This window comes from Bombina bombina, chromosome 8 (assembly GCF_027579735.1).
Source record: "Bombina bombina isolate aBomBom1 chromosome 8, aBomBom1.pri, whole genome shotgun sequence".
Classification (NCBI taxonomy): domain Eukaryota; kingdom Metazoa; phylum Chordata; class Amphibia; order Anura; family Bombinatoridae; genus Bombina; species Bombina bombina.
The window spans coordinates 84,025,352-84,048,011 of NC_069506.1; the positions used below are offsets into that span (position 1 = coordinate 84,025,352).

The 22,660-nt window shown below is 38.9% G+C and overlaps 1 protein-coding gene across 1 annotated transcript in view; it reads left to right on the forward strand.

The window, feature by feature from the left end:
- CFAP107 (cilia and flagella associated protein 107) overlaps positions 1 to 7,137 on the forward strand; it is a 98,414-nt gene extending 91,277 nt beyond the window's left edge. Inside the window, exon 6 of the mRNA XM_053690426.1 lies at positions 6,145 to 7,137. Within this exon, the coding sequence (XP_053546401.1) occupies positions 6,145 to 6,422 (278 nt within the window). The 3' untranslated portion in view covers positions 6,423 to 7,137. The remainder of the gene's footprint in view (positions 1 to 6,144) is intronic.
- Positions 7,138 to 22,660: the final 15,523 nt, after the last annotated feature.

Genomic DNA, 22,660 nt, shown 5'->3' on the forward strand with positions numbered 1-22,660 from the left:
TAAACACCCCCCTTATATACCCATACATTACCCATTAATTACCTTTTGCAATTACCAGCAGCTGTCAATGGATTAATTTGTGCACGTATCAACACCCCGGGCCTCTGATGACGTCATCAGTACGCGTGCATCACCATGACAACAACTGCATAACAACTTTCGTTCACAATCGCAAAATCTGAGATATAAGAGTTCGTGCCATAACCATACATGTCCCAAAGCCTCAGGTATCATGTTAGGCTGTAATCATGGACACTACACATTGCTTCGTATTTGCTGCTATCAAAGAAGATTGCGTGTTTCTGACATAGTACCGTGTCAATTCGAGAACCACTGACTGCTGGAATTGCAATAACATAGTGCAATTAAAAACAAACAATATAGGCAAAAAGAGATGTAAATTTTTATCCAAAAAACTATACCTAGAGGTTAAGCTTATGTGTATATTGGCCTTATAGATTATACCGGCAATCTAATCGTACATCTCAATACATAACATATTCTAGATACAAAAACATTATGCACATCTTTAGTGCTCATATCAATGAAAATTAAAAAACCTTTTTACTCATGCAACAATGAGTATTAGACTATACCAATTATAGAACAGAAGTACTTAGGCAACTCAATGATGAGTCAACATATAGGAAATATCTATATGGCAATGTTTGAACAGGAGTACAGTTTCTCAGGTACACATGATCCAATTCAATTTTATCATTGCTACATCGACAATGTTTTCTTGATTTGGCGAGGTGGGTCTAGAAACACTTATGACTTGGTTTGACAATCTTAATACTCTTGACACTACGATACATTTTAAAATAGAGAAATATTTGACTAAGGTAAATTTTCTCAATTTAGAAATTTACAAAAAGGATACACTGTGTTGTTTAAAATTACATACTACGTTGTATAATAAGCCTACTGACAAAATTTCAACATTGCACTACACAAGCTTTCACCTACAATACCAAAAGAAAGGGGTGAGCTCCTTGCAGCTCCTGCGGGTTATCCGCAACAACACTGAGGAAACCGACAAAACATCACAGATACAAGAGATGTCTCAACGATTCCAGACATGTGGATACCCAAATTTATTGCTACAACAGCAATGTGAAAAGATTGGACACCTCACACAGGAAGATTTGATGGTACAACCATCTGTGATCAAAAAAGAGAGAATTAATTTTATCACTACGTATACCCCTGTCACGAAAGGGGTGCGGGACAACATCACAAAAAAAATGGTCCATTGTGGCCACTGATGAGAGCTTACCATTTGTTGGCTCATCTTCACCAAGAATGGTGTACAAGCGGTTTACGAGACTGGTGAAATCAGATCTGATACAATGTTATCAAGCACATACATGGTTACCAAAAGCCAAATCTGGATGTTATCGTTGTGGGAATTGTGTTACATGCAACAGCATGATCACTGGTAAATAAATTCCATCACCCACACACAAACCAAATGTTTGACATCAGACACAGACTAACATGTACAACAGACCATGTTATTTATGCCAGCATTTGCCCGTGTTCCCTTTATTATATTGATAAAAACATAATCCCTTTTTTTTGAGAGACTGGCTAAATCATAAGGGGTATATTTATCAATGTGCAAGCGGACATGATACGAAGTAGAATATCATGTCCGCTGCACATCGATAAATGCTGACAGCATAGACCTCTGCTTTATAACTTCAGGCTTGCTGGAAACAAGGGGCATCAAGCTCCATATGGAGCTTGATAAATATGCCCCTAAGTCTGCAATACGACAAGCATACAAGAAGGGAGAATCAGAGCAACCTGTGGCCAGGCATTTCCAGCATGCAGGGCATCCGGTATCCTCTCTGCGAACAATGCTCATAGATCATATACCCCAGATGAGATCTTGCTTTGCCACTACTGAGACTTCAGACCAACTGGATCTATACCTTGGATACAGTTAGTCCAAGAGGACTCCGTGATAGACTATAGCTGTTGGCAGAAATAAATGTGGGCAATTCCTCTCTTGAAGTGAAAGTTTCTAAAATACTCCTTGTTGCATAAGTAAAAAGTTTTTTTTAATTTTCATTCATATGAGCACTTGAGATGTGTATAATGTTTTTGTATCTAGAATATGTTATGTATTGAGATAATTAGATTGCCGGTACAAATACGGCCAATATATACATAACCTTAACCTCTAGGTATAGTCTTTTGGATAACAATTTACATCTCTTTTTGCCTACATTATTTGTTTTTAATTGCACTATTTTATTGCAAATCCAGCAGTTAGTAGTTCTCGAATTGACACGGTACTTTGTTCATGGCGTCTATGGTTACTATGGCAACGCGCATATAAACAATGTCAGAAACACGCAATCTTCTTTGATAGCAGCAGATGTGTAGTGTCCATGATTACAGCCTAACATGATGCCTGAGGCTTTGGGACATTTATGGTTATGGCACGAACACTTATGTCTCAGATTTTGCGATTGTGACCGAATGTTGTTATGCGGTTGTTGTCATGGTGATGCGTGCATACTGATGACGTCATCAGACGGCGCAGGGTGTTGATACGTGCACAAGTGAATCCATTGACAACTGCTGGTAATTGCAAAGGTAATTAAGAGGTAATGTATGGTTATATAAGGGGGGTGTTTAGCGCATAATGTTAGGTTAAATGTGCCTCCATGTGAACAAGGTTCAGGTTGGAACCGAAACGTTATGGCATGTTGATTCCTTGCTGAAATAAAGGCTTTCTCGTTATATGTGCCGTGAGTGCCTGTCTGTGGATACCTACTAGGGCTGGAGCCAGTCTCAGGTTGTTCACAAGTGCTACTGGATAAAGATTAACCTTGCACCTGGGATGTAAGTAAAGTTGGTGTTGTGCAGATCATTCAAGGACTGTGTGTGTATATATATATATATATATATATATATATATATATATAATCAATACACAGCAGTTTAGCACTCACAATACTTTCCTTATGACCGGGGTGCTCAGCAACATATTTCATAGACCTCCAACAAATGCAGGCACTCGCCGGGTTTGAAGTGGCCTTAATACTAAAATTGAATGGCACAGCTTTCTGTAATTTTCCAGTGCCAATCTTTCCATGCCTAGCACAAATTATATCCTTGTATTAGCTATTTGTATATGTGTAATTCACGCTCAGTTTAGGCAACTCAGTTATATGTAGCATAGTGTGTAATTCTGTATACAAAATCCCATATGTACACTGCTGCGTTGCACCCAGTCTAATTTTGACCTAGGATATATTAGTTAATAGGCGCTATGTATATGCCCTCACTATAATCCACTATGGTCAATTATGCTTATATGCTTTCCATTAGAGGTAGCCTTTTGAGCCCTAGGAATAGTTATAATAGCCCGCATTAATATATAGGTTTCTTAACATGCTGACTAGAGTTTTAGAGTTTTTTTTTAACATTTCTTCACATGTTTTCATGTTTATATGTATTTTTTGGGTAATGGAATTAGTTAACACATTGGATACTATGTGTCTGGTATGCGATTAGTTGCTAAGTCACACATTTTCACAGCATCCATTAGTGACACTCGCACAGACACTGGGTAAATCACCGCTACACATAATTTGGTAAACGGATGTTTTATAAGTCACGTTAGCGGATATCATATGGTCATTTTAAAACACACATATATTGGTATATGTTGTTAATGTAATAGATTCTACTGCTTAGGTGCATATTGAATTCCTAGTGTTTGGTTGCTAGGCTACATGCAAAGCTAATAAGTAATGTGTGCTAAGTGCTTGCTAACACCTGGTTTTGCACACGAGGTAATTAATGCTTATTTGAAACACATGTAGGTGCATATTGAATTCCTAGTGTTTGGTTGCTAGGCTACAAGCAATGCTATTTAGTAATGTTTGCTAAGTGCTTGCTAACACCTGGTTTTGCACACAAGGTAATTAACGCTTATTTGAAACACATGTAAGGTGAACAGGGTATTTAATGGAGGTTGTTGAGCATTTCATTGTTGTTGTTTGAGTCTGAGGACGGGGGTAAAACCCCGAAACGTCACTCTGTTGGAATAAGGTTTTTTGCCACTTCAAGCCCGGTGAGTGCCTGCATTTGTTGGAGGTATATATATATATATATATATATATATATATATATATATATATATATATATATATTAGCACAAATACATTTATATCTCTATCTATCTATATACAGTATATACATGATTTACATGGTATAGATCTATACAGATATATATAGGCATATGTATTTAAAAATACTTAGAACATATTCTGCTATGTGCAGAACATTGGAATGTGAAATATTTACAGTAAATACACAGTTTAACACTTTATTAAAAATGAATATTGCATTTATATGTTTTATGTTTTCATCTACTTAACTGCAAAGGGCTACAATGCACTTCTATATATGTCTATATAGGTATACATATGTATACACACATATATATATATATATATACATATACATACATACATACCTACATACATACATATCTTTAGACATATACAGTATTTGTATGTATCACTATGTTAAAGCCCTTTACCTACCTGAGATCTCAAATCTTTGAGCCCTTATAACTTTTTTGTGCAATATTTTTTAAATATTTTTATTAGATAGTGTTATTATTAGTGTAACTCTACTTTGTAATGTATTTTTGATGTGTTTTGTGACACTTTTTTGTTTTGCAAAACAGTTAACCAGAGCTCTGAGGCTGCACTATCTTGACGATCCTGACGCCAATTGCACTCAAGTGATCGCATTTACTTTCAAGTTGTAATACGAGCGATAGACGCAACACGCGCAAACAATAGCAATAAACTCCTTTTCACTTGTGCATAACTGTACTTGTAATCTGGCCAAAAATGTTTATTTTGGTTAATTTGGAAATTAATATCATATTCTACCGTAACTTATTTTTCGGCTTGTGCTCAAACACCACTGAAAGTATACATTTTAAACATATAGGTATACAATATAGCCCTTTCCATTCAAACACCTTATCAAATAGCATATACCTTTTTAACCCTTATAATATTTTTTTTATCAATATTTATATTAATAATTTTATAACATACTGTATATATGAGTGTAGCAATTTATTTTAATCCCTTAACGACCACTTTATGTTGCTGGTCTTAAGTTTTTTCTGCCCATAATAGCATGAGTCTCGCTCCCGGCAAGGCCGCGCTATTACAACCTCCCTCCTGTAGGCCTTGTGTTATAGAGTGGTCTTGCCAATGACGACGAGACCTTGCTATCAAACACACAAGCCCCAAAAAAAGACCAGCAACGTAAAGGGTATGTCGCTGTACATTAATGTACATTAGCTTAAGGGGCTAATGTATTTATGCTGTGTTCGGTGAATTTTTTTTTATAACCCTTACACTTTACACTGGGTCTTCACTTGTGCTAACCCAATGAATGAAAATTTAGTTTGTGCTTGAGCACACCTGTTTAGTTTAAACTTGTAATAAGCACAGAAGTTAGCGCGGTCTCCTTGTAATCTAGTCCTTCCACTTCAAAGGGATTAAACACGTAGAAAAAGGCATATAAAACACATATAAAAGGAGTTATTGTACTCTACAGCCTTGCCTTTAAATGTTAAAAGTATGATAACCACTTTCAGAGGCATGATAACCAGCTTATTATAAACCTCTAGGTTGCCTGTTTCTAAGTTCCTGCAAGCCGCCCCTTATTTCAATACTTTTCTAGCTTTTTATAATTTTGCACTGAAGTCAGACAGTGCTAGTTCGTGGGTGCCAATTACATAACATTGTGCTCACTCCCGTAGAAAATTATAAAGGGTTCACAAGAACCAGCACTAACAGGGCTAAAATGCAAGATTATAAAAAGCTAAACAAAAAAAAAGCACTGAGATAAGGGGCAGTCTACAGAGACTTAGATACATGTAGTCATAGAGGCCGTTGTTAATTTTCAAGTAGACTGTCTCACTTAAGATGCTCTGTCTATATCATGAAGACTCATTTTGGCTTAACTGTCCCTATAATGGGATATTGAAACAGGTTTTGCTAGAAATTAAAAGTAATAGTGGCTTTTAAATAATAAAACATTATTTTAAATACAGGGTAATTACTATAACCATGTTCAATGCTATTTCAGATCCACCAACAAATTTTGGTCGGTTGGAAGAAAAGAAAAAACAATGGAGTGAAAATTCTGATCTGAAAAGCATCTATTCAGCTTCTTACAAGCAACCACCATCATCTGCTCTTATTACCATGAGATATGGAGTTGTTCCTCGGATTCTTTCCAGTAGCTCTTATACTAACAATAACGTCAATAAAAGTTTACACTTTAGGGGTCAAAGACATCTTCATGTCCCAGATTTCCCCGTAGGAAGTTCAAATGACAACTCTTTGATAAGATCCAATGCTTAGCTATCAGTTTGCATTACGCAATTAAATTTTCAGGTCCAGTAGTCATTTTTATGATTTCCTGAGACACTTTGCAACTTATTTGTTTCTTTATGATTTTCAAGTCTATACTAAAGGGATACTAAACCAATTTTTTTTCTTTCATGATTCATATTTTTCTTTCATGATTCATATTTACTCCTATGTAGCCACCATTCAGAAAGTGCTATCCAGGGTGCTAAACCAAAAATAGCCTGGCTCATTAACTTAGATTCCTGCCTTTTCAAATAAATATAGCCAGAGAATGAAGACAAAATGATAATTAGGGTAAATTAGAAGTTGTTTAAAAGTGCATGCTCTATGTGAATCATGAACGAAAATATGTGGGTTTAGTATCCCTTTAAGCAAAATAAAAAAAAAATAATATTATTTTTTTTTTATTTCTTAAGGGTCCTAGAACAATTGCCAAATAGAACATTTTGAAGACTTCCCAAACCATTTAATTCTTAAACAAATGTAACCTGAATCCTAAAAATGATTAGATATAGTATGGACTTTACCAAGCTTTTTAAAATCATAAATATGTTCAAGAGAAAAATAAATAAATATTAAAATCTGGTAATAGTTCTTCTAACATAGGTAACATAACAGAGTAATAATCTAGACCTTGACAAAGTTTTGCTTTCAGTTATGTAATTATTATGTAACCATTGCCAATAAATAAATTGCAAAACTTAAATGTGTTGCCTTACTGGGAAATATATTTGGAGATGGACATCTCAACACCTGTTCTTGATCAGTGGAAAAGGAGCTCAACTACATACATTTAAACAATTTGGAGATCTAATATTGAACTGGATTCTTTCTCATTCCAGAAGAAATTCTTCTATTTGCTTTAGATGACACATTTGTAAGGCTTCTTACTATCGCTTTATCTTGCCACAATCCTTTTAATCCCTTTTTACTCCATTTTCTCTACCTCTTTTTATCTAGTCTGTATTACCTCTCTCCACACATGAGCTGGCATTTGTCTCACACAGTAAATTGATGTTTTTTTGTATTGTTCAAGTGAGGATTTAAAAGAGAAAACTGGATATATTGAAGGTTAAAGGGACATGTAACCCAATATTTGTCTTTAATGATTCAGATAGAGAATACAATTTTAAAAATGTTTCCAAATGTAATTATATTATTAAATTTGCTTTGTTCTCATGTTATTCTTTGCTGAAGAGATATATAGACAGGTAGCGTGCATACTACCCCGCCCACCGTCTTTACGCCACGCCGTACACATCAGCTGAAGGAGAGCCGGCTTTTTTCATCCTGACAGTTTGGTGTAGTATGAGCTTTTGGCGATAATTTTAATACTTGTTTTGAATGATACATGTACTTCTACAGTGAACTTAACAGTACTCTTTGCAACTGACTGAACATTGGATCATTTAAGGAGGATTGTTTTACGTTGGATTGTACATATCGTTAAGGAACCTTTGAGTGCCTTATGTTTGCTGTGAATTTACATACCTCATATGTTTGAGGGTCCTAAGTGTGAGTGTTATATCGTGAATATCCTAATAAATTACAATTTGTACATACAGTCTGCATTTAGAGGTGTTTGCGCCTCCCTTTCTCTTTTCTTGTTTTTGTATTAGCTGTATCCAGCCACCAGTGCTGTGTCTAATGGGAAGCTGCAACTCCTAACTGATGTCCTAACTGATGTACTTAAAAACTGAAGCAAGCATATCCTTTTGTTAGTGCCGATTGGCATATACTAGTTGTGTTATTTATATGCACGCTATATGCACCTTAATTGTGTTATATGCACTTCTATTTATTGGTTTGTGATATTGCTTGCACATATTGAGCGCTCCTATTTTTGCACAAGTGTTGTGTATTGCTGCTAATGTTATTCAAATATACCAAGATCTTTCCACGAAAACTCTTCAGCGACGGAAGGAATTCACTCCACTGACCACCTTACTTCGCAACAAGAAGATCCCCTATAGATGGGGGTTCCCCGTCCATCTCATGGTCATACAGGACAACAGAAGATTCATATGTAATAAACCTGAAGATATGAATGCCTTCAGCAAAGACCTATAGACCACCCAACGGAACTAACTCCATTACCCATAGAACAACGACAGAAAACTTCCAAAAGGCAAAGCATTAATCCTGCATGCTGGCAAACAAAGGTGCCCTGAAGGAACAGAACACCACCAAAGGCGGACAAACTTGAACAGAGCCAGCCTTCCCCGAGATCCAGTCACTCCTCTAACTCTGAAGTGGAGTGAGAAACACAGAAGCATATGCTCTGCTGGTCCACCTACCTGAACTCTGCCTGACCATGCAGATTGACCAACGCCAGACACCCGCCGGGTATGGGGTCGCAGTAAGTAACGTCTTATACAAGGTACTCCATTTTTATTCTATACATATGCAACGACAATAATGTATGGAGTATCATGATAGACTCACCACACTCTTTGTCCCTACCAGGGCTACTACGTACACCAGGACATTTATAACTATGCCTCATCCTTGGTGCAGGATAGGCAAGAACTCTTTACTATTACAGAATTTGAGACCTTATACTTGTACTTTCCCCCCAAACATGGTATCTCTTTTTTTTTTTTTATTCTTTTTATTAAAGAGAGCTCAGGTACATAATACATGTATACAGATATTTCGTCAATGTTTGAAGTCACATTCAGTAAGTCAACAATAGACATTATGAAAAGAAAACACTTGATACAGAATACATGGCATTTGGAAACAATAGCTGTTGGCTCACAATACAAACGTGCGTGAGAAGAGGTGCATTTCCAAGATGTACAATAATTTAAATTATAGAAAAGGTGTATATAATACATAATCATATATATTCAGTGCACATGAACACCAAGGTATCTTCAATAACTATTACCCGAACTCTCTGCCTTTTTTAAACTTTATTAACCTCATCATACGAACTAAACTAAACTAAACAAAACCAAAAAAATAAAGTTGCCTATACCTAGTCTATAAAAAAAAAAAAAAAAACCTGTGTGGGCCTGATAGGGCTTCCGAGTAATGTGCAGCGTAGCTGTTATATACTTTTAGGGTGAATATTCGCTTCACAATTTTATATGTTTGTTGTATATTAGATCCCCTCCGAAGCCCAGCATTCAAGTCTTTTGATATGTTGTCAGGTTTTATTATTATATTATAACTAAACTAAACTAAACTACTAGAAACCAGACTCAGTTAAGTGAGGACATGCATGATATTAGAATGCTCATTCCGTTTTTTCTGCATGCCCAAATATGTCTAGAAATTATTGGGCAAGGTGTGGTGCACCTTGTGGGTTTTATAGTGCATTGTATTTAGGGTGGTGGAACTAGTGGGCTAATTCATTGTAAGGATACTGTATAGCACAAAGGGCTCATAGTCAGGCCTGTCTGAGTGGACGCGGGGTACATTTAGATTGTATCTCTCAAATAACTGTTGATCAGGTAGAGAGTAATTCTATGCTGGTGGTAAAGTACCTGTTGGCTCAATATTTATAGGTACGGTGCTTATGAAGCTATACTGTCCTGTGGCCTGGCTTGGTCATGTTATTAATTAAGATAACGTCGAGTTTAGCAATGTGCACTAAGTTATGTAATTAAGACATAGATTTGTGCATTGGTAATGCTTTATGATGTAGTTGGGCTTACAAATAAGCATGTCTGCGGATTAAGAGACTATTTAACTAATGAAACAAGCTTATACATTGACTTAAATGCTAGAGTAAACATCGGGCGCCAATTGTTATTTAGATCCATTACCCCCCCCCAGCAGGGTTGACAGTAGGACCGCCACTATATTCAATAATAGCATCAAGATTTATAACTCTTAACAAACTGGGAAAAAAATAAATAAAAAATAATAATAACAATAAAATAAGCATAAAAACTAAACTAAACTAAAAATACACCATAAAGCTGACTCATCCTGCCCCATATTTTCCAGATAGGACCGCCGTGTCAACTAGGTTCCCTAGCATCATTCAGATTTGAAAACCTGGAGGTATATTGGCGGTGTCAGAAAGTAAATCTGGGCTTAGGGCATGCGTTTCAGTTATGAAATTTCAAAGATCATATAAGTGTTAAATTAACCTGTAGGATCCAGCTACGTTAACATACCACATCCGCTGAGATACATTTTTATATAAACAACACTGAGGGACATAATGCAGTGTTTAATTGTCGAGAGGGAAGAGATAATGCTGGACAGGGCAGCGAACCAGATAAATTGTATATTTGGGACCCATACACCCATTAGACATTGCTGACCTTCAGTGGTTTAATATGAAAAAGTAGGTTGACACCTTCTATTACTATGGATGACATACAGCCTGGCACAATTGAACCATTTTAGCCTTAGGTATATTATTCAGGTCTATAAGGAGTTAGAAGGAAGTTTTAAATCACTAGCTGTTACACTTATGCAGTCTATTGTAGACAGAGTACCAGAGAACAAAAGAAAGCATATGGGTGTGCATATCGAGTCCAGCATACATTCACATTCAGACATTTTTGCATAGGAACAGTATATACAGCCTATATGGCAAACACAGTGAAACTAAAGTCTCAGTAGGATCTTGCAGCAAGATACACAAGCTGCTTCGTCAGAGTCAGTGTACCCCGACCATGATGAGCAAAAGGCCTGCCATTCAGCCGATACCTGTAGCCAAACGGGTCCTACACTGTTCCCAGCCGTAGGACAACTTGTGGGATGGGTAGTAAAGTGATCTCTGTAAGTCTGTGTCTTGGTCCCTCTCTACTGCATAGTTGTTAATTCCACTGACTATCACGTCCGGTCCGGGGTTGGTGGCATATACAAACTTATAGTTACCATGCGAGTCTCCACAACTAACAGCGTTCACACCCTGTGTGCTGAGAGGGATCTTTGCCGCCACTGCGAGATTAGGAGCAATGGAGGCGGCTTTCTCTTCCGCTCTGGATCCAAGGGCTGTGTCTGGTGCGATCACCGGGGAAGAAATAGGATCCATGCGGGGCTCCAACCGATTCAGGCAGGCGTGAGTTGCTCCAGTCTCCATTGCCGCTGCTATCCCCTCACCCCCTGAGGGAGTTAAGATCATGCGGCCGTCATCTGTACCGCCAGAGTAGGAGGTAATGGTACTTCCCATAGTCTGTGAGGTAGGGACATGTCGACCAGATACATGGTTCTGCAGTCGGGGAAGTTGTTTCGGTACCTCAATTGTTGCGCATAGGTCCATGCAGGACGCCAGGAGTCTATCCAACCTGGGCAGAAATATAGCCTTAACTTCAGCGAGTATACCATTGTCGCTGCTTGCTTTAGTAGTAGTGGGCATATCCATCTCTCAGGATCAGGGAGGAGGTTGATATGCAGCCGCAGTAGGATGAAACTATATACAGCGTGGCAGCCAAATGCCTGCCACGGCGCCAAACGGCCTTAATCTGCTTCTCGGCAGCCAAGGGGTGGTGTACCTTGATCCAGGGAAGTTCCCAGGCACAAAATTTGCCAAGGGATATGCGGATGGCTAAATATTTAGCCACTTTTTGCCTAAAGCAGCATGGAGCTCCAGGATTCTGTGGCCATCTTGGGTCGCCACCCACCGGAAGTCCGGTATCTCTTTTTATGTCTGATTTCAGACTTAGAAATAAATTCGTATCTGTATTTATTATTTTGTTGTTTATTGTTATATACAGTGTTATGTTTATCTTTCTGAAAAGATACGTTGTTTGTTTTTACTGTTTACATAAGGAAAATGCATGCTCAGACCTGATTGACTCATGGGGGACCCTTATTATTTCTCACACATGCAAAATATACCTGACAAGCTTAGACACATCTAATTCCAGCTGGTGACCTCATCCAGACAATGCCTCTTACTATGTCTAACAAGGCGCACCCTCTAGTGTCCCAAAACGCCAAGGGCCTCATTTCCCCATGTAAACGTTCAAAAGCTCTCTCAGATATTTCAAAAAGATAGGTTTACATATTCTATCTACAAGAAACTCATTTTAAAAAGAAAAACATACCAAAATTCTTGGGTCAAACGTATACACAGCACTACCACAGCACAGCCCCCTCTAAAAAATGTGGCGTTAATATCTTAATAAGACGAAATGTACCTTTTACGCTAATAAAAAAGGAAACAGACAAAGAAGGCCGATTCTTGGGCTTAATGGGGCTTTTTTTCCTTAATCTATATGCACCTAACAGTGACCAAAAGCCCTTCTTTACAAAATTATTTAACCACATATTAGATATTTCAAAAGGCCCCATCTATATTGGAGGGGTCTTTAATCTGCACTTCCAACCACATTTAGACAGTAACAACCCTCACTCCCAACCCAGTACGAAACTCCCTGCATATTTCTGGAAACAGTTATACTTCACAAATTATATGACGTTTGGAGATTTCAACACCCCACTACCCAGGACTACAAGTTTTATTATCAACCCAATGGATCATATAGCCGCATTGATTATTTTCTCACTAATCAAATAGGCCTACCCCAGGTGAAAAAATGTAAAATATCCCCTACAGCATGGTCAGACCATTCTGCAGTGTCACTACACATTATTTGGCCAGAACACTCCACTATACCATTCCTCTGGAGATTGGATGACACCTTGATCACCAATGTGGAGACAATTGACAAGCTAAATAAACTCTTATAAGAATATTTTCAAATAAATACCCCCTCGACTCCCAACCAGTTAGGGGAAAACTTATAAAACTTAAAGCCCAAATGAGACACACCCAAAGGATAACTTATGACAACGTCACTACCAAACTATCCAATTTATATCTTCTTCACAAACAATCCCCATCAGACGTCGATATCTTAACAGAAATAACAAACACTAGACAAGCTCTTGATGACTTTTTACAAATAGAGTACCATAATCTTTCACTTAAGACTAATAGCTTATTCCACTACAAGAACATTAGAGCTGGTGAATACTTGGCAAGAGCCCTTAAAAAAAGGAAACTCAAGTCACATATTTATGAATTAAGACCCCCTAATAAACCACCACAAACTACTACCCCCGAGATCCTACAGGTGTTCCATTCTTACTACTCAAATTTGTACAATATAACCCCAAATGCTGAGCCCTTCTTAACTTCAAAATAAATTAGACCACTACATTCAGAAATGCCCCCTTCCTACACTGACAAACCCCCAATTGGAACAGCTTAACTCTCCCTTCTCTATCCCAGAAATCCTAAAGGCCATTCAATCACTTAAAAATGGAAAAAGCCCAAGGCAGGATGGGTTTTCCACAAAATATTACAAAGTTTTCCGAGACAGAGATAGCTTGGCTCCACACCTAGCCACAATCTTTAACAAAATAGCTCAGGGAGCCAAATTCCCGTCCTCTATGCTAGAGTCCTGGCAGACTGACTACTAACCCCTCAAATTTCTGCCCCATCTCCCTACTAAATGTAGATGTTAAGCTATACGCCAAAATCATTGCCACCCGCCTGAATAGAGTCCTCCCAAACCTGATTCACCTTAACCAAGTAGAATTCACCCCACACAGAGAGGCTAGGGACAACACTACTAAAATACTAAACCTCATAGAATACGCAACAGCTCACCATATACCTTCAGTAATCCTTTCTATGGATGCTGAAAAAGCATTCGACCGCCTGAACTGGTCCTTCCTCAAACACACTCTTTTAAGATTTGGCTTTAACACTGAGTTTCTTAATAAAATCTTTGTCCTATATAACAATCCCACAGCCAAAATTAGACTGAATGACTCCCTATCCGAACCTTTTCAAATTAACAATAATACCCGTCAAGGCTGCCCTCTATCTCCTACCTTGTTCGCTCTAGCAATGGAAGTCTTGGCAACGTATATTAGACATACACCGGAAATAAAAGGCATAGTTGTAGACTAAACCGAATTTAAGACTTCTTTATACACAGACGACGTCATTCTCACCTTAACTGTACCAGCACTCATGTCAACATTGCGAGAATATGGCGAGATGTCATTTTTTCGCATTAACTACTCAAAGTCAGAATTTCTCAACATAGGCACACCACAACAAGAATTGCACCTACTCATGACATATCAATTTAAACAACAAACAGTAGCTCTCAAATACCTAGGTGGTTATATTTCCCCCTTTCCACAAAAAAAGTAATCCCTTTAAATGTTGAACCCCTCAAAAAACATATAATCTCTACCCTAACATCATGGAAACACAGACCCTTATCCTGGTTAGGTAGGGTTAATTCCGTAAAGATGATTATTCTCCCGAAAATCCTCTATCTTCTCCAAACACTCCCTATCCCTGACAAGCTTGTATACCAACTCCAAAAAATAATAAACTCTTTTATATCTTTATATCGCCATAAACTACATGGCGACATAGGAGCCCCGAATATCCAGCTCTACCAACACGCAACTTTCATGTCAAGAAAAGTAGACTGGTGCAAACATGCAGACCACAAGGAATGGGTAACCCTAGAATCCGCAATCTGCGGTGGTATCCAGTTGGGGGGGATAGTGTTGGTCATCGGATACCCGAGGCCATGTTGAACATGGTAAATCTTCTTGGCCCACTGCAGTCCAAGAAACATTTAAGACATGGAATAAGATATTAAGGTCATACAAATCAATCTCGACACCGCAATCTCCTTTGACTCCACTCCTCCATGACATTAAGTCCCTTACTCAACTTCAAACATACACCCAGCATGCTCTTAAAATACCCCAAGCTCTACCCTGGTATATTACCCTTCAAAATGGCAAGCTAAAAACTAAACAGGAAATCCTAGATATTCTGAACTTTGATCATAATAATTAGTTGGTATACCATCAGATCTTCCATGGACTACAGATCCACCCAAACAAACCCAACATTTCTAGGCCTATGACACCATTTGAGTCTACGTGCTATATACCTCTACCACATAGGGGCACCCTTTCTCTATCCTATAAAATGCTCCTCTCTCATCAGTCTATACAGCCACGAACATATGTTACTAGATGGGAGTCAGAATTGAAAGACCATCAACCAACTAAGACCTGGAATAGAATATACAGACTAATGAGCTCCTCAACCTCATCTATGCAGGTCACTGAAATGAACACCAAACTGCTCTGCAGATGGCATTATACTCCAGATAAACTGGGAAAAATTATACATGCCTGCGACACAAGGTGCTGGAGGGGTAGCGAACACAGAGTCAAATTCACACACATCTTGTGGACATGTCTGCCTGCGCAACAATGCTTAAAAAAAGGAAACTCAAGTCACATATTTATGAATTAAGACCCCCTAATAAACCACCACAAACTACTACCCCCGAGATTCTACAGGTGTTCCATTCTTACTACTCAAATTTGTACAATATAACCCCAAATGCTGAGCCCTTCTTAACTTCAAAATAAATTAGACCACTACATTCAGAAATGCCCCCTTCCTACACTGACAAACCCCCAATTGGAACAGCTTAACTCTCCCTTCTCTATCCCAGAAATCCTAAAGGCCATTCAATCACTTAAAAATGGAAAAAGCCCAAGGCAGGATGGGTTTTCCACAAAATATTACAAAGTTTTCCGAGACAGAGACAGCTTGGCTCCACACCTAGCCACGATCTTTAACAAAATAGCTCAGGGAGCCAAATTCCTGTCCTCTATGCTAGAGGCACATGTGGTGGTACTGCCCAAACCTGGCAGACTGACTACTAACCCCTCAAATTTCTGCCCCATCTCCCTACTAAATGTAGATGTTAAGCTATACGCCAAAATCATTGCCACTCGCCTGAATAGAGTCCTCCCAAGCCTGATTCACCTTAACCAAGTAGAATTCACCCCACACAGAGAGGCTAGGGACAACACTACTAAAATACTAAACCTCATAGAATACGCAACAGCTCACCATATACCTTCAGTAATCCTTTCTATGGATGCTGAAAAAGCATTCGACCGCCTGAACTGGTCCTTCCTCAAACACACTCTTTTAAGATTTGGCTTTAACACTGAGTTTCTTAATAAAATCTTTGTCCTATATAACAATCCCACAGCCAAAATTAGACTGAATGACTCCCTATCCGAACCTTTTCAAATTAACAATAATACCCGTCAAGGCTGCCCTCTATCTCCTACCTTGTTCGCTCTAGCAATGGAAGTCTTGGCAACGTATATTAGACATACACCGGAAATAAAAGGCATAGTTGTAGACTAAACCGAATTTAAGACTTCTTTATACACAGACGACGTCATACTCACCTTAACTGTACCAGCACTCATGTCAACATTGCGAGAATATGGCGAGATGCCATTTTTTCGCATTAACTACTCAAAGTCAGAATTTCTCAACATAGGCACACCACAACAAGAATTGCACCTACTCATGACATATCAATTTAAACAACAAACAGTAGCTCTCAAATACCTAGGTGGTTATATTTCCCCCTTTCCACAAAAAAGTAATTCCTTTAAATGTTGAACCCCTCAAAAAACATATAATCTCTACCCTAACATCATGGAAACACAGACCCTTATCCTGGTTAGGTAGGGTTAATTCCGTAAAGATGATTATTCTCCCGAAAATCCTCTATCTTCTCCAAACACTCCCTATCCCTGACAAGCTTGTATACCAACTCCAAAAAATAATAAACTCTTTTATATCTTTATATCGCCATAAACTACATGGCGACATAGGAGCCCCGAATATCCAGCTCTACCAACACGCAACTTTCATGTCAAGAAAAGTAGACTGGTGCAAACATGCAGACCACAAGGAATGGGTAACCCTAGAATCCGCAATCTGCAGTGGTATCCAGTTGGGGGGATAGTGTTGGTCATCGGATACCCGAGGCCATGTTGAACATGGTAAATCTTCTTGGCCCACTGCAGTCCAAGAAACATTTAAGACATGGAATAAGATATTAAGGTCATACAAATCAATCTCGACACCGCAATCTCCTTTGACTCCACTCCTCCATGACATTAAGTCCCTTACTCAACTTCAAACATACACCCAGCATGCTCTTAAAATACACCAAGCTCTACCCTAGTATATTACCCTTCAAAATGGCAAGCTAAAAACTAAACAGGAAATCCTAGATATTCTGAACTTTGATCATAATAATTGGTTGGTATACCATCAGATCTTCCATGGACTACAGATCCACCCAAACAAACCCAACATTTCTAGGCCTATGACACCATTTGAGTCTACGTGCTATATACCTCTACCACATAGGGGCACCCTTTCTCTATCCTATAAAATGCTCCTCTCTCATCAGTCTATACAGCCACCAACATATGTTACTAGATGGGAGTCAGAATTGAAAGACCATCAACCAACTAAGACCTGGAATAGAATATACAGACTAATGAGCTCCTCAACCTCATCTATGCAGGTCACTGAAATGAACACCAAACTGCTCTGCAGATGGCATTATACTCCTGATAAACTGGGAAAAATTATACCTGGCTGTGACACAAGGTGCTGGAGGGGTTGCGAACACAGAGGCACATTCACACACATCTTGTGGACATGTCTGCCTGCGCAACAATACTGGTCAGACATTAACAAAGAAATAGAGAAGGTGCTAGGTTCACCTATCCCCTTTACACCATGGACATTCCTGTTCAATATACCTCCCCCATACGCTGCACATATAGACTTAAACTCTTGACATTAATGATCAATGCAGGTAAGTGATATATTCCATATAATTGGAAAAAGACCACTTTACTAAGGCCTAGATTTGGAGTTCGGCGGTAAAAGGGCTGTTAACGCTCCGCAGGTTTTTTTCTGGCCGCACCATAAATTTAACTCTGGTATCGAGAGTTCAAACAAATGCTGCGTTAGGCTCCAAAAAAGGAGCGTAGAGCATATTTACCGCAAATGCAACTCTCGATACCAGAGTTGCTTACGGACGCGGCCGGCATCAAAAACGTGCTCGTGCACGATTCTCCCATAGGAAACAATGGGGCTGTTTGAGCTGAAAAAAAACCTAACACCTGCAAAAAAGCAGCGTTCAGCTCTTAACGCAGCCCCATTGTTTCCTATGGGGAAACACTTCCTACGTCTGCACCTAACACTCTAACATGTACCTCGAGTCTAAACACCCCTAACCTTACACTTATTAACCCCTAATCTGCCGCCCCCGCTATCGCTGACCCCTGCATTACACTTTTAACCCCTAATCTGCCGCTCCGTAAACCGCCGCCACCTACGTTATCCCTATGTACCCCTAATCTGCTGCCCTAACATCGCCGACCCCTATGTTATATTTATTAACCCCTAATCTGCCCCCCACAACGTCGCCGACACCTGCCTACACTTATTAACCCCTAATCTGCCGAGCGGACCTGAGCGCTACTATAATAAAGTTATTAACCCCTAATCCGCCTCACTAACCCTATCATAAATAGTATTAACCCCTAATCTGCCCTCCCTAACATCGCCGACACCTACCTTCAATTATTAACCCCTAATCTGCCGACCGGAGCTCACCGCTATTCTAATAAATGTATTAACCCCTAAAGCTAAGTCTAACCCTAACACTAACACCCCCCTAAGTTAAATATAATTTTTATCTAACGAAATAAATTAACTCTTATTAAATAAATGATTCCTATTTAAAGCTAAATACTTACCTGTAAAATACATCCTAATATAGCTACAATATAAATTATAATTATATTATAGCTATTTTAGGATTAATATTTATTTTACAGGCAACTTTGTAATTATTTTAACCAGGTACAATAGCTATTAAATAGTTAAGAACTATTTAATAGTTACCTAGTTAAAATAATAACAAATTTACCTGTAAAATAAATCCTAACCTAAGATATAATTAAACCTAACACTACCCTATCAATAAAATAATTAAATAAACTACCTACAATTACCTACAATTAACCTAACACTACACTATCAATAAATTAATTAAACACAATTGCTACAAATAAATAAAATTAAATAAACTATCTAAAGTACAAAAAATAAAAAAGAACTAAGTTACAGAAAATAATAAAATATTTACAAACATAAGAAAAATATTACAACAATTTTAAACTAATTACACCTACTCTAAGCCCCCTAATAAAATAACAAAGCCCCCCAAAATAAAAAATTCCCTACCCTATTCTAAAATACAAATATTACAAGCTCTTTTACCTTACCAGCCCTGAACAGGGCCCTTTGCAGGGCATGCCCCAAGAATTTCAGCTCTTTTGCCTGTAAAAAAAAACATACAATACCCCCCCCCAACATTACAACCCACCACCCACATACCCCTAATCTAACCCAAACCCCCCTTAAATAAACCTAACACTACCCCCCTGATGATCTTCCTACCTTGTCTTCACCATGCCAGGTTCACCGATCCGTCCTGGCTCCAAGATCTTCATCCAACCCAAGCGGGGGCTAGACATCCACTGAAGAAGTCCAGAAGAGGGTCCAAAGTCTTCCTCCTATCCGGCAAGAAGAGGACATCCGGACCGGCAAACATCTTCTCCAAGCGGCATCTTCTATCTTCTTCCATCCGATGACGACCGGCTCCATCTTGAAGACCTCCAGCGCGGATCCATCCTCTTCTTCCGACGACTAGACGACGAATGACGGTTCCTTTAAGGGACGTCATCCAAGATGGCGTCCCTCGAATTCCGATTGGCTGATAGGATTCTATCAGCCAATCGGAATTAAGGTAGGAATTTTCTGATTGGCTGATGGAATCAGCCAATCAGAATATAGTTCAATCCGATTGGCTGATCCAATCAGCCAATCAGATTGAGCTCGCATTCTATTGGCTGATCGGAACAGCCAATAGAATGCGAGCTCAATCTGATTGGCTGATTGGATCAGCCAATCGGATTGAACTATATTCTGATTGGCTGATTCCATCAGCCAATCAGAAAATTCCTACCTTAATTCCGATTGGCTGATAGAATCCTATCAGCCAATCGGAATTCGAGGGACGCCATCTTGGATGACGTCCCTTAAAGGAACCGTCATTCGTCGTCTAGTCGTCGGAAGAAGAGGATGGATCCGCGCTGGAGGTCTTCAAGATGGAGCCGGTCGTCATCGGATGGAAGAAGATAGAAGATGCCGCTTGGAGAAGATGTTTGCCGGTCCGGATGTCCTCTTCTTGCCGGATAGGAGGAAGACTTTGGACCCTCTTCTGGACTTCTTCAGTGGATGTCTAGCCCCCGCTTGGGTTGGATGAAGATCTTGGAGCCAGGACGGATCGGTGAACCTGGCATGGTGAAGACAAGGTAGGAAGATCATCAGGGGGGTAGTGTTAGGTTTATTTAAGGGGGGTTTGGGTTAGATTAGGGGTATGTGGGTGGTGGGTTGTAATGTTGGGGGGGGGTATTGTATGTTTTTTTTTACAGGCAAAAGAGCTGAAATTCTTGGGGCATGCCCCGCAAAGGGCCCTGTTCAGGGCTGGTAAGGTAAAAGAGCTTGTAATATTTGTATTTTAGAATAGGGTAGGGAATTTTTTATTTTGGGGGGCTTTGTTATTTTATTAGGGGGCTTAGAGTAGGTGTAATTAGTTTAAAATTGTTGTAATATTTTTCTTATGTTTGTAAATATTTTATTATTTTCTGTAACTTAGTTCTTTTTTATTTTTTGTACTTTAGATAGTTTATTTAATTTTATTTATTTGTAGCAATTGTGTTTAATTAATTTATTGATAGTGTAGTGTTAGGTTAATTGTAGGTAATTGTAGGTAGTTTATTTAATTATTTTATTGATAGGGTAGTGTTAGGTTTAATTATATCTTAGGTTAGGATTTATTTTACAGGTAAATTTGTTATTATTTTAACTAGGTAACTATTAAATAGTTCTTAACTATTTAATAGCTATTGTACCTGGTTAAAATAATTACAAAGTTGCCTGTAAAATAAATATTAATCCTAAAATAGCTATAATATAATTATAATTTATATTGTAGCTATATTAGGATGTATTTTACAGGTAAGTATTTAGCTTTAAATAGGAATTATTTATTTAATAAGAGTTAATTTATTTCGTTAGATAAAAATTATATTTAACTTAGGGGGGTGTTAGTGTTAGGGTTAGACTTAGCTTTAGGGGTTAATACATTTATTAGAATAGCGGTGAGCTCCGGTCGGCAGATTAGGGGTTAATAATTGAAGGTAGGTGTCGGCGATGTTAGGGAGGGCAGATTAGGGGTTAATACTATTTATGATAGGGTTAGTGAGGCGGATTAGGGGTTAATAACTTTATTATAGTAGCGCTCAGGTCCGCTCGGCAGATTAGGGGTTAATAAGTGTAGGTAGGTGTCGGCGACGTTGAGGGGGGCAGATTAGGGGTTAATAAATATAACATAGGGGTCGGCGATGTTAGGGGTAGCAGATTAGGGGTACATAGGGATAACGTAGGTGGCGGCGATTTGCGGTCGGAAGATTAGGGGTTAATTATTTTAAGTAGCTTGCGGCGACGTTGTGGGGGGCAAGTTAGGGGTTAATATATATAATACAGGGGTCGGCGGTGTTAGGGGCAGCAGATTAGGGGTACATAAGTATAACGTAGGTGGCGGTCGGCAGATTAGGGGTTAAAATTTTTAATCGAGTGTCGGCGATGTGGGGGGACCTCGGTTTAGGGGTACATAGGTAGTTTATGGGTGTTAGTGTACTTTAGGGTACAGTAGTTAAGAGCTTTATAAACCGGCGTTAGCCAGAAAGCTCTTAACTCCTGCTATTTTCAGGCGGCTGGAATCTTGTCGTTAGAGCTCTAACGCTCACTGCAGAAACGACTCTAAATACCGGCGTTAGGAAGATCCCATTGAAAAGATAGGCTACGCAAATGGCGTAGGGGGATCTGCGGTATGGAAAAGTCGCGGCTGTAAAGTGAGCGTTAGACCCTTTAATCACTGACTCCAAATACCAGCGGGCGGCCAAAACCAGCGTTAGGAGCCTCTAACGCTGGTTTTGACGGCTACCGCCGAACTCTAAATCTAGGCCTTACTGTCCACTTCTGGAGAGAAAGGGTCGATGTGGCCTTAACCTTGGAACAATATCACTATTCCAAAATAAGAAAACTAGATGACTTCCATGCTATCCGTTTCACTTGGGAAGAGTACCACCTCTCCCTGACACCCTTAGATGCTAACACATAGCCCAGTTTACCAATCATACTTTTAAGGAACTCCCCCTCCCTCCATCTAATCTCCAACTACAATAATGTTTAAAGTTTATACTACACCTCAACACATTACATACATTATACAGAG